Below are 12,952 nucleotides of genomic sequence, written 5' to 3' on the forward strand. Positions count from 1 at the left end.
GGAGGAGGAGAGGAAGAGGAGGTGAAAGGTGGAAGAAAGGGGTGTAAAGCAAGCCTATTTTATTAAAGTTTTATTGTGGTACTTAAATTAAATGGCTTCACTCTGCTTGGGCTTTCGCTAATAACAAATACAAATTTATTAAATTAAATCAATTTGTAATTACTCAATATTTTTGAGATCAGGGGAGTTCTCTGTGTACTGTAAGTGTGTGTGTGTGTGTGTGTGTGTGTGTGTGTGTGTGTGTGTGTGTGTGTGTGTGTGTGTGTGTGTGTGTGTGTGTGTGTGTGTGTTACCTCCTTTGTGTGTGTATAGAAGGACACGGCGAGGTCCAGCAGCAGTTTCCTCTGTTCAACCCGCTGGATAAACGCCTGCCAACACAAACACTGATGACACACTGACAAAGCAACAAATATATGACATCCTTTTTTTCCAAATCCAACAAAGACTGTTTGTCTTTGTCTTCTTTTGTTGACCCCCCAAAAATAAACAAAATTATAAAAAATAAACAAAAGTCTAACAAACTTCACATAATCCTGCAGAACAAAGCCAACAGATATATTAGTGGTTATTTTAACTGCTGCCAGGACACAAATGTTTGGACAGGGGTTTCTTTTAGTTGTTTTTCTGCTGATACTAACTACAACAAACATGTATTTCACTGTCAGAATCTCATATTTGTATATCAGGAACGACCACCAATGTTCAAAATTTCAGGTATTCCTCAACTAGTGTGAAAATGTGTATTCAAGATTGAATTAAAACATCACTAACCCGTGACGCAAGTTTGATGTTTAATGTTGAGGTTTGACGATTCTTTAGTTTTACTTTAATTCTTTTAATGCAAACTCAACCCTTCCTTTAGATGCTTTTCAGAGTAAAAGTCCATAAAGTAGAATTTTGTTACATGAATGCTGACTGGCAGCTGAGTAAAATACTTCCTTTATTCCTTCTCTGTGTCAGTCACCTGCATGCGTAGCTCCAGGTCTCTTGCTGCCTGGTAGATTTCCTCCTCCTCACACTCTCCGGACTGAGCAAGCTGATCTGCTGCTTCCAGAAGCTTCTCTGCATTAGTGTAAGTGTTCTGACACACAAATAAAAACAGGTAGGATACAGTGTAAGTGCTGTCATTTGGTTTGGTCAGTGCCGATACTACTACTTTAATTAGTACTCTCTGCTAGATGAGCAGTGCTTCATTTGCTGGTTTAATCTTCTTGTCAGAATATAATGCTTTTATTTGTCATATCTGATCAGAAACTAACTTTGTTATCATGTTATATTGTCATCAACAACATTGAAGCCACGTTGACACTCGACATTCGGACATTCTGTAGGCTAAATGATGAATTACCTGTTGAAAATAAGAACTAATGATGAGTAATTATTTGCCCTAATCTATGTTTTAATTACTTGATTACGTTACCTGTGCAACCTGCTGGAAGTCATCGTGCCGTTTCTGCAGTGCTCGTGCTCGGTGCAAAGACTTCCCCACGCCGCTGTGTTTGTTTAGGAAAACTTCACCGTGCTGCTCCACCCAGTCCAACACCTGAGAGTCAGACAGGAAAGAGGAGAGAAATCTGAATCTGATATAGATATATATATATAACTGATCTGAGTCTGGATCAAAATTTTATGAAGAAGAATGAATCTTTATTTTCATTCTACACAGGGTACCATTGAATTCTGCAAAGCATTCGCTCACAATAATGTAATATTGAAGTTCATTTATGTGAAAAAAATAAATAAATTTGCCATAATAAAAAAATACTCATGGCATGTCATCACTAAGTCAACGTTTTCACGTGCTAAGTCAAAGTGTTTAATTATTTACAATTATCTGGATTTAAATGGTGAGACAGGACCGTACCCGTCTAACATCCTGTTGAAACACACAGAGCTGCAGACGCTGGTGGAGGCGGAGCTTACGGTGCTGCCACGCCCCCTCCACCTCATGGTGTCCCTGCATAAGAAGAAAGAAAACACGTCATTCCACCTGTCTATCTGCTCCATGACGAATGTGAGACAGGTTACAGTGAGACGTACCTGCATGACCTGGTGCAGAACTCCCATAATGCCATGGGTGGCGGCACTGAAGTCAGGTTTAGTCGTGGAATCATCAGAGTCGGTCGTCGGGCAACGCTGAAGGACGTCTAATAAGGCTTTACCACTCTCACTGACCTGGGACAGGTGGGAGAACAGAAAGACGGGTGTTACAGTAGATAGACACACAGGTAAGTGAGCAGAGAGACAGACAGTTATTCAGTTAGACAGGAGGGTGTACAGCCACACAGACAGGTACCTGTGTGAAGTTAGCAGAGATCTCCTTGTTCAGCTCCTGGTGTTTCTTTATTGCAGCTTCCAGTTCTGGTGTAGCTGATGGCCACGAACCTTCAGAGCACACCTGAACCCATCCCTCCACTCTTAACAGGAACTGGAAAGACAGACAGGTAGTTATTTAGTCCTGCTAACATAAGTAGACAGATTGTGAGACGGGATGAAGGACAGACAGGTAATGTACAAAGACAGAAATACAGCTACACATGTAGACCTTTATGGGTCGATGGTCTGAAAGGCAGGAAGGCACCCCCATTAACAGGCAGATGTGGGCAGGTACATACAGACCGACAGACAGACAGCGAGACAGGTAAAAGACAGGTAAACAAACCTGCTCTGCCCCTTGGTGGAAGCCAGTTGCCATGGCAAGTGTGTTGCTACGCTCCTCCAGCGCTGTCGTCAGGGACTTCCAGTCCTCCTGTAACCGTGACGATACCATCGCAATCCGCTCCGCACCATAGTGACCAGCTTCTGCGAGTCTTGCTGCTACAGTAACCACACTGTCCACGTTCACACTGCCGTTCTGCACAGAGATGAAGGTAGAGATGTCGTTAAGAGGCTGGTGAAAGAACTCGTCACTCCAAACAACACAGACGTACACACAGACTGACCATGCAGTTGGCCGTGAAGTGCTGGTGTTGTGTTTGGAGGTCGAGGGCGTGCTGGTGGTTCTGGCCAACCTCAGTCAAACTCTGTATGAATAACTCTTTACTGTGGGCAATCCACTCCGACATCTGAGACAGACAGAAAAAGTGAGATAGTTTCAAATTATTTGCAGATTTTGAACATTATAGTCCTCAAAAGAACTAGTACTGAGCATTACTTTGATAAAACAGCACAAAGTAACACAGTAATGTAGACTGATAATCTGTGGTCATGAGTAGTAGTAGTAGTTTAAGTGACCAAATGAGATGAGGTACAGAGCTTGGGCATCCAGATGGAGCTTGGAAGAAAAAAAGCCAGTCAGGTGGTTGAGGCATCTTGTCAGGATACGTAGGAGAGATAATGAATCTCATCTGGCCTAACAACAACTCAGGATCACCGAGGAGGAGCTGGAGAGAGAGGTCTGAACTACCGTTAACCTGAACCTGCTGCCACTACATCTCACTGGATGGATGGACTTTTCACTCTAACATGAGATCATCTCAACATGTTGGGAAGTGTACTTCTATTCCTTAACTCAACCACCCTGGCCACACTGGACAGGTGTATTCACAGACCACCCCTCACCTTGGTGGCATCCTGTTCAAACAGGTGTAGCTGCAGTGCCTGGTCCAAGTGGAGCTTCTTGTCACTCCAGCTCTGCAGCAGGTGGCTGCGGGCTGCTTGCATCCGGTCCAGCAGAGACGAAACCTTGGGTGCCACGCTCTGGAAATCCGCCCCGCCCGACAGCCAGCTGCCATGGCTACCGCCTCCACCACTTTCATTAGAGGCGTCGCCATGTGAGGGTCCCAGGCGCATCCGCTGGAGCAAACTACGCCCCTCTCTGTCAAGGCCGTCAACTGGCGCCGTGGCGATGGTGTTACGGAGACGACCGTGTTCTTCAAGAAGTCTGGACACAGAAAATAAAAGTTTCACCGAGCAATAAAAAAATACCACAGAACATTATAAACAGTTACAGATCATTAAAGATATTTTTAATAATCAGTCACTTGCTTCCCACTCACTTTCGAGCCTCATCCACATCCTTGGGTTCTGGTATGTGGTTCAGTCCGGCTTCCAGCTGCTCCAGCTGGGCCAGCAACTGCGTGGCAGCTCCCGAGAACTCCTCCAGACCCAGACGCAGCTCTGTCCATTCAACATGGTCATATTCCAACGAGCCGCCGAGGTCAGAGGTCAGCTGGGAGGGGTCGACAAGCCGGGACAGACCCTCCACCGACACCAGGCTTGTCTGGAGGTCAGAAATAGTTCACTAACACAAAGCAGGTTACTACAAGTACTAGGAAACTACCACAGTATTATATTATACAGCCAATTTAAAGTATACCTGACCTACAGTACTACTTTCAGTTTAGCTTTCTACTGCACTAAAACTCCTGTATCCACAGCAGAATGAGTGGTTTTACTGCGAGTACTAAAGTACGGCAGCTATTAGTACTGCACAAAGTATTAGTAGTACTGTAGTAAACAGTATTAGTAGTGCACAAAGTAACAGTGCTAGCTAACAGCAGTGGTGTGACATAGTTCAACATCTGCAGTGTTTCAGTTAGTAGTATTACTAGTACTTTAGTTAGAATTAGTGATATAGCAATTAGCAGCACTACTAGTAGTATTTTAGTTATCAATTGTAGTAGTACTTCAGCTAGCAGTAGCAGTACGTTGCAAAATAAATGACATTTCAGTTAAGAGGTCTTCGTCAGTGTTAGCAGCGTTTCTGTTATATTAACTTAATTTTGGTTAGTAGTAGTGTCGCAGCAGTCAGCAGTAGTAATATTAGTTCAGTTAGAAGCAATTATTTAATAAGTACTAGTAGTAGTATGATCAAATTATATAGTCAGTAAATTACCCATCTTTTTAATACTTAACCTCTCAGTAGTAGAACTGCAGTTGTCAGCAGAAGTACTTCAATTCAAAGGTAGTGATATATCAGTTATGGTAATTATAACCTACTTTAATTACCAGCTGTAGTACTGCAGTATTTCTTGGTAAGTATTTATGAGTAGTACGTCAAAACTGAGCATGATATTCTGTTACATCAGCAGGTGTCTGATGTAATGAAGTACTGTAGTACTTCTATAGCAGTACTAATAATATCCCAATTAGCAGCAGTAGCACTGCAGTAGTACCTCGAAGCTGAGCTTGGCACTGCCCAGGTTGGTCTTGTGTTTCTGCCAGAAGGTGTCTGGTTTGATGAGCAGAGCGCTGTGGATGTTGGAGGAAAACGACTCCTGCAGCGTCCGCAGCACCGGCTTCACACTGTCCCACTTACTGCCACGCATGTCCACCACCACGGTGAAGCCACGGGCACGAACATCCTCACTGACAGACAGGTGGAGACAGACAGGAAGGTTTGTTCATGAACTACACCTGGTGGAGAGAGAGACAGGCAACCGGACTGTGAACTGTACCTGGGTATGGTTGACAGGTAAGTGACCAGTCGGCTGAGGTCTTCCTGTTTTATTCGATCATGATTGGTCCTGGCAGGAAAAGTCAGGATTGGTCCGCCTCGTTTGTCTCGTCCTCCTGGAAAACACAGTTTGGTTTAACTGGGTCGCATCAGGACCAAACTGGGCTGAAAGCTGCAGCAGTGTTTGTGTGTGTTACCTGACACGAAGGCCACTTTCTCTCGGAGCACCGTCAGGACGTCGACTGCCCGAACACACTCTGCTTTACCTAAACCTGAGAGAGAGGCAGACATCTTTTAGCTGATGGTCGAAATACACTGCCCATCCAAAGAAAAGTGACCACCGGGATTTAACTAAACAAAGTAAGAGCCTCCCATTGGAGAATTACTACATGGAGTGAGTAGCTTTTAATTTCTTCAACAACCATGTCTGAAGACACATCCTGTGGTCGTAGAAAAGATGTCCATCTGTTTCAGAAGAATCAAATTTTTGGGTATGAATCAAAGAAAACATCAAGGAGATGATGAAACTACTAAAACAGGGTTAAGAATTGTCCAATGGAAGAAGGTCATGTGGTCTGATGAGTCCAGATTTACCCTGTTCCAGAGTGATGGAGCATCAGGGAAAGACGAGAGGAGGTGAAGTGATGCACCCATCATGTCTAGTGTCTACTGTACAAGTCTGTGGGGGCAGTGCTATGATCTGGGGTTGCTGCAGTTGGTCAGGTCTAGGTTCAGAAACGTTATGAGTCCAAAGAATGGGGTCAGCTGACGACCTGAATATACTAAATGATATACCAAGTTATTAATCAGTGGATTTTTTCTTCCCTGATGTCACGGACATATTTCAAGATGATAATGTCAGGATTCATCAAGCTCAAACTGTAAAACAGTGCATGACACATCATTTTTACACATGGATAGACCACCACAGAGTCCAGACCTAAACCCCACTGAGAATCTTTGGGATGTGCTGGAGAAGACTTTGTGCAGTGTCTGACTCTCCATCATCAAAACAAGATCTTGGTGAAAAATGAATGTAACTCTGGACAAGAATAAAAGTTATGGAAACGACGCCACGGTGAATGCATTCAGTAATCAAAGCTAAAGGCAACAAAATATGTGTGTTTACCTTTTTTTTGTCTGAGCAGTGTATGTAGGTGGACATTTACTACATACATTTATACTCATGACCCTAATTTTTTGGTTGTGTTTTAAGAAGTTACAATAAAGAACAAGAAGCATAAAACTGATTCATTCAGACACTAAAATGAGCCAATCAGGCGTCAGGGAGGAGCAGACTTTGAATTAAAAAGCTGACTCCTGCAGCTCAGTGTGTGTGTGAGCGAATGAGGTTCAGGTTTTAAATCAGTATAGGGTGGAGCACGACGAGGACTGTAATAAGTCAATGGGCGTCCTCACAACTACAGAAAGATGGGAGTGTGTATGCTGCAGGCAGACATACAGGCCTCCCATGTGCGTCAGATCATCCTGCACAGCGGGAGGAAGCTAATCCAACACACACACACAACTGAGGGCATTAAACGTCTCACATTAACAGCTCGACAAGCAGTGATAACCCTCAGAGAGAGAACCTAAAAACAGGAAGGAGCATGCTCACAGTTATCCGACCTAAACTCTTCATACAGTTTCCTCCGTCTCCTTCATTACTGCCCTTGAATCTGTTTTTTACTTGTCGGACTGATCCGTCTCCTCAAAGCTCACACTGACAGTTCAGACACAGATTCACTGTCTGTTTAATCTAGACTAAGTGTTTGGCTCGAGACCCCTGAAGGATTATCAGGAGATACTGGTGTTTTTAATCCAAATAGGACCTTCTCAACTGTGCCACAGCTCTGAAAACACAAATCTACAAACACAAAGGTCATGTCAATAGTAATAAGACAACTTTCATCAAGTGGGGAACAAAACCCATGTATCATATAAAAGTATTTGAAGTTTTTCTACACAGTGTGACCTCTAAGAGTATTGCTTATGCTAGAAATTCTACTACAGCTAATCATCCCGAATACTTGACTGAAATGAACCAAAGTGCAAGAAAAACGCTGCAGCATTAAGAAGCAAACCATTTAACCACAGCGTCGCTGGTTCAGTTTCAGCTGAGTCATTTACAAGAGAAATTACTTGAAAAAAAGAGTTCAGTGAGAATTGGATAAAAAAAGAAACGTATTTATATTTATTGATTAATTTATAGATTTCCCCACTACACCCAACAGTGAAGCTCGGGGTCTAGTTCATAACATACCCACAGCAGGACACTGGTGTGATTTAACAGCTGTCAGTGGAGATTACACTCGACTTGTAGAGACATGACACAAAAATGTCTCCGTCTGTGTGAACTGATACATTGGATCAAATTAAAGCACATCTTGTCCACAAACACTAAAAACACTGGAAGCGTCCTTTACAGTAATTACATACTAGTGCTTTGTGGTAAGATAAACTTTGAAATAGTGATGAAAGTGATGTTTTGTTTGTTGTAACTAATGCAGAAATGCAGAAATCCCACAGATACCGAAACACATGTGAACGTGGAGTAATAGTAGCTACATGGTGTGTTATAGCTCCGGTTTGATGGATTACATTTGGATAAACATTAACATTACAGACACTTTGCTACCCTTCAGGCAACCACTCCTCACTGCACGCCAGAGGTCAGGGCAGAGCTACAAATGCACGTAACTGTGCCCACCACCCAAAAACATTAATATACTCATTAGCTGCCTCTTTGTTGGTTACCGGTTGATTTGTCTTTCTCTCTCTTCACATGTTCTTAGGACCTCCTCAAGCAGCTTTTTTCACTGCTATCCTAAACGCTGGATGTTGCGGTGAGTGTTAAATGTTTAAATGTTTTGACCGCTGCAGGAGGAGCACCTCTGATGTGTCCTTAACTTTGCTGTTTGTGATTCATTATGCAGAAGTCTTACACTCTGTGGCCTCATCACAGTCAGTGAGGACTGAAGGGATGGACACTTCACAAGCTTGATGTGTGTCAGGGTAAGTCTGGTTTTCTGGTTTGTGGAGTCTGTATTTTTAAAATACTACAACTGAGATCACACCACTGATTTCCCAGTGAACATGCAGAGGTAACAGCCTAATGTTCAACCTGTTGAGAGGTTTTATTTCTGCATGTTCCGAGTGAAAAATCCTCAATAAAAACAGAGCGTGGTGCTGATAACTGGGTTAAACACCCCACTGTAACATCACACTGGTTTGTCTTTCCTGTGTGATTTAGCAGTTAACAGGGATACACTGATCTATGCCTGTGTTCTGTTTAATCAGAGTGTGTGTGATAACCACAGACTTATGTTGGAGTAGGCAGACCTCATGTCAATACACTGTACAGCAGGTCTGAGAGCAAACAGCCTGTAGACACTAATGAGTTAGTGGTGGGTGTCTGTAGTCTGTAAACATGACACTCTGTGTGCAGACAGCATGTTCCACCGCACTGCTCCACTCAACTTTTATCAGAAAACTCGATTAGGAATCTGATTGATCCTTCATCCGCTGTCTGTCAGGCCCACTGATCTAAGACCAGCTGTCTGTCAAGGTGACTCCACACCATTGCAGAGTTGGAGAAGGGATTTCCATTCTGATGAAGCTGTCTCACACCAATAAAGCACCGAGTCACTGAGTCAGTGTAAAGCCTAAAATAGCTGCTGTACAGAGCAGATGAAAAGCCTTCAGAGAAACTTGGTGTCAGTCTGTCAGGACTCATCACACTGATTACACAACACAGAATAATGAATACATTTCAGCACAATGTCTTCTGAAGCTCCGAAATGTCAGCGTTTTAGAAATAAAGACATCAGAGTCTGATAGTAGATTTTTCTTCCGTACCGTTATTGATATAAAAGTGTATTAAAGGATAAAACACACCTAAATACGCGAAACAAATTAACAGACTACATTCATATTGAGGGTTAGAATTTACTTATGTGTGGCAGTTTTCACAATAAAAGTATAAAAATCTCTTCACAATAAAAGCCCTCTTCCTCTCCCCACTTTACTGTAAAGGTAATCATCCCACTACTTTACATTATTTCTACAAAAACTAGATTTTAACTGATTATTACTCAGTGATCACTCGGTATCACATGACTGTATCAGTGCAACACTCAGAAACACTGAATCTGATGAGGAACCGTTTCTTTTCTACTCAAAGCCAATGATCATTTCATCAGTCTGAGATATCGAATTAGTGAATCTTTACCTAAAATCATTACATTACATTGAGTTGCAGGTGGTTTTGTAAAAGCAACGTAGTATTTTACTCATAAATATTCACACATTACAACTGGGTGATGAACAGCCAACATTTTGAATAAAGGCCAAACGGCTCAAACACCTGAGCTCCGGTCTTTAGACCAGTACTTCACATTTGCCCCTTTATCGTTTTGTTCACTTTGCTTTTGTGGAGCATATTGCGTAACAAATGTGCCCTTATTTAAATTACTACAAGAGATTTGGCACACAGTCAAAATAAAGCCTTTCTTTTGGGACCCTGGGGCTGTAGCTCTATAAACTCTATTATTCTTCTCGTATCATGGTTCCTCTCCAAATTAAAAAAAGAAGGCTATATTTAAACCACCTTCTGTGTCTGTAGTCAGTTAACTGTGGTTAGGGTATTTTCTTTTATTAATAAACTTCTCACAAAAGTCAATTACAGTATGAAGCCACTGCTCTTTCTCGATCAGCTTTACACCATCTTCTTTTTATAGATTTTCTTCAGCTACAAGCTAAATTGTTGTCAAGTTGTCAGGTCAAGTCCTTGTCAAGCCTCCTCATTGGTTCCTAAGTCACAGCACATTAGTTTGGAATGGTATACCCTATAATGTCTTTTAGGCATTTGTTTTCATCGTCCTGGATTTTAGAACCCGATATAAAAATAATATTGGTGAAACCAACTCGGGGTAAAAGTCGAACTCAAACTGTACAGTCTCTGTTAAGTAAACCCCTGAGCTAGCCTTCCAAGGCTCACCAAGCTTTAATCACTGGCTTGAATGGCAGAAAATAATTATATGACAAAGCAGCTGATCCATATGATTCCTAAAATGCCGCACTCATCATACTCAAAATGGCAGAACAGGCTACAGACACGAGCCCTATCATAACTCCAGTTTTGACAGCCATCTGGAGGGTACACACTAAATAAACAGTGGGCTTGTAGAAGTTATTAAAGTTATATTTGGGCTTCTGATTAATTCCTTAATGTTGCTGCTGAATTAAAGAGGAAGACATTTATTAATTTGGTTATTCCTGCATCTCTTGCTGGTTAATGTAGTAAACAAACAACAAACATTAATTAATTAGTGATCAAACAAAGTTAAAACCACATGCAGGTGGTCAGAGTTTCTTCCTCAAGAGCATCAGAAAATACAGAGCTGATTTCTTAGTCCTCCTCCATAGTCTAGTTTCAAACAGAGGAACTTAGTCGCTTCTCCAAACGAGCTCCCAAAATATCCAGCCTGTGTGGATCCCTGTGGAATAATTGTGTCAGCCACTGCCCCGAGGTTTGACAAAAGGCCGAAGTGACCCAGGGTCTTTCTGTGCTACGACATTTTAATCAAACAGTTCATGTGGCCTGGATGTGGAGATGTGGAGGACAGTCCTCAAATATTTTATGAAATTAGTCGTCTGCTAATTATTGATGTGGTTTGGTTGGTTGGTTAATTAATCAGCAGGTTATCAACTTAAAATGTCTGAATAAGCACGGAGATCTTTCAGGCCATGAAAATATCTTCTAGTGTTTGTTTTCTAGGGCTCCAACTCTGCAGCTCGTCGTGCTTTTAATTAGTGAAGATGTGATATATTGTCTCAACTAATATAAATTATTTATTCAAAAAACGCCTGAATCTTCTCAAATATTGGTATAAATAACATATGTTCAGACTTCCTCTGTATGCTCTGACATATTCTTACAATTGAGCAGCTAGTTAAGTTTTTCCTTTTATCTGGATAAGTTGCATTAAGTTTCCCTGCTGTTGCTATGGTTACCTGCAGGTTAATATTCTACCTTGAATTCAAAATAAGAGATGATTTTAATTGGCACCTGTCAGCCAATCAGGAGCACTGATTAATACTCAAATACTGCATTGAAGTACATTATACCGTGTGAAATAATATACACAGTGTATTATTTTACTTTGCCACGATTCATGAGAATGTAATTTTGTATTTTCGTACTTTTTACTTATTGTTTGGACAAACGATCAATATATTCAGTCAAACAACAGAGCTACGATGTATTTTTATGTTTTATTTTAAAGTAGAACTTTTAAATGATCCTATAACAGAATTTTCAAAGGAAGTACTTTTGACACATGGAAAAACTAAAGTACAGTTACTTAAGACTTAAGAAACTTAAGAAAATGCGGCTGTGGACACAGACAGGTTCGACCCTGACCCCTCCTACAGGGCCCCCAGACTGGAACCTACACAAATTCACTATAAGATGAGGCTGTTATGTTGTTTTTTGTCAGATTGTGTCCATTTTGTCATTTTCTTCCATCTATTTTCCATCTAATTGAATACATTTATTGTCATTTTGAGATTATTTTTGATCAAACACTAACGCTAACTTCACACCCAGACTATCGGGGGGACCTCTGACCTCTGGGGCCCCTGGGGCTGCAGTAATCTGCATAATGACTCCCTTTGCTTCGATAACCTACTTTATGAATTCAAGACCAGTTTTACTCAAGTCAAAATCAGACTTTGTCCAGCACTCATCAGAAGACAGTTCAGTGTTATAGTGGAACAAATACTACTAGTATTACTACACTAAACCAGTAGTACAAATACTACTAGTATTACCGCACTAAACCAGTAGTACAAATACTACTAGTATTACCGCACTAAACCAGTAGTACAAATACTACTAGTATTACCGCACTAAACCAGTAGTACAAATACTACTAGTATTACCGCACTAAACCAGTAGTAGGCTACACTGATATTATACCTCACGTCTCTCACACCCCTTTAATACCTGAGCAGGCCTTCCCACAATCCTCCTTGGTAGGACCCTCCACCCCCAACACACACTCACACACACCTCAGTGCCATTGGACAGAGGGATGCTGACACACACTTAACACACACACACACACACACACACACACACACACACACACACACACACATTTTCTGAGTCAATGGGCGGATGTGGAGGCATCATGGCGACAGAAGCTCCCACTACACACACACACACACACACACACACCCTACCTGCCGTCGCCAGGCCGTCCGGGCCCGCTTCTCCTCCTCCATCCACCGGATTCATCCTCCCTCCTCCTCGCTGCTCCTCCGCCTCCCTCCTCCTCCTCCTCCTCCTCCTCCTCGCCGCGCTCTCTCCTCCGTTATGTTCCGTCGGTTGCTCCGCTCCTCACGCCTCCTCCCTGCCTACCCGTCCATCCCTGCGGGTTTACATCAGATCGGATCGGTCCAGGCTCCCGTGCAGCTCGCACCGTTGGACGGGCGGATGTGTTCCCTCCTCCCGGTACCGATCACTGCTGCATCCTCCTCGACTGAGCC

General features: G+C 42.3%; 1 protein-coding gene across 1 annotated transcript in view; it reads right to left on the reverse strand.

Annotated features, from left to right (window-relative positions):
- Positions 1-12,704, reverse strand: part of LOC113164238 (kalirin-like) — a 39,292-nt gene extending 26,588 nt beyond the window's left edge. Inside the window, exons 1-14 of the mRNA XM_026363427.1 lie at positions 12,647-12,704; positions 5,596-5,670; positions 5,400-5,514; positions 5,118-5,310; positions 3,999-4,222; positions 3,562-3,883; positions 2,943-3,065; positions 2,663-2,854; positions 2,297-2,428; positions 2,041-2,175; positions 1,865-1,957; positions 1,421-1,543; positions 965-1,081; positions 294-368 (exon numbers count right to left, since the gene is read on the reverse strand). Coding sequence (XP_026219212.1) covers positions 294-368; positions 965-1,081; positions 1,421-1,543; positions 1,865-1,957; positions 2,041-2,175; positions 2,297-2,428; positions 2,663-2,854; positions 2,943-3,065; positions 3,562-3,883; positions 3,999-4,222; positions 5,118-5,310; positions 5,400-5,514; positions 5,596-5,670; positions 12,647-12,701 — 1,974 coding nt within the window. The 5' untranslated portion in view covers positions 12,702-12,704. The remainder of the gene's footprint in view (positions 1-293; positions 369-964; positions 1,082-1,420; positions 1,544-1,864; positions 1,958-2,040; positions 2,176-2,296; positions 2,429-2,662; positions 2,855-2,942; positions 3,066-3,561; positions 3,884-3,998; positions 4,223-5,117; positions 5,311-5,399; positions 5,515-5,595; positions 5,671-12,646) is intronic.
- Between the last annotated feature and the right edge of the window lie 248 nt (positions 12,705-12,952).

The sequence above is a fragment of the Anabas testudineus genome, chromosome 2 (genome assembly GCF_900324465.2).
Source record: "Anabas testudineus chromosome 2, fAnaTes1.2, whole genome shotgun sequence".
Lineage (NCBI taxonomy): Eukaryota > Metazoa > Chordata > Actinopteri > Anabantiformes > Anabantidae > Anabas > Anabas testudineus.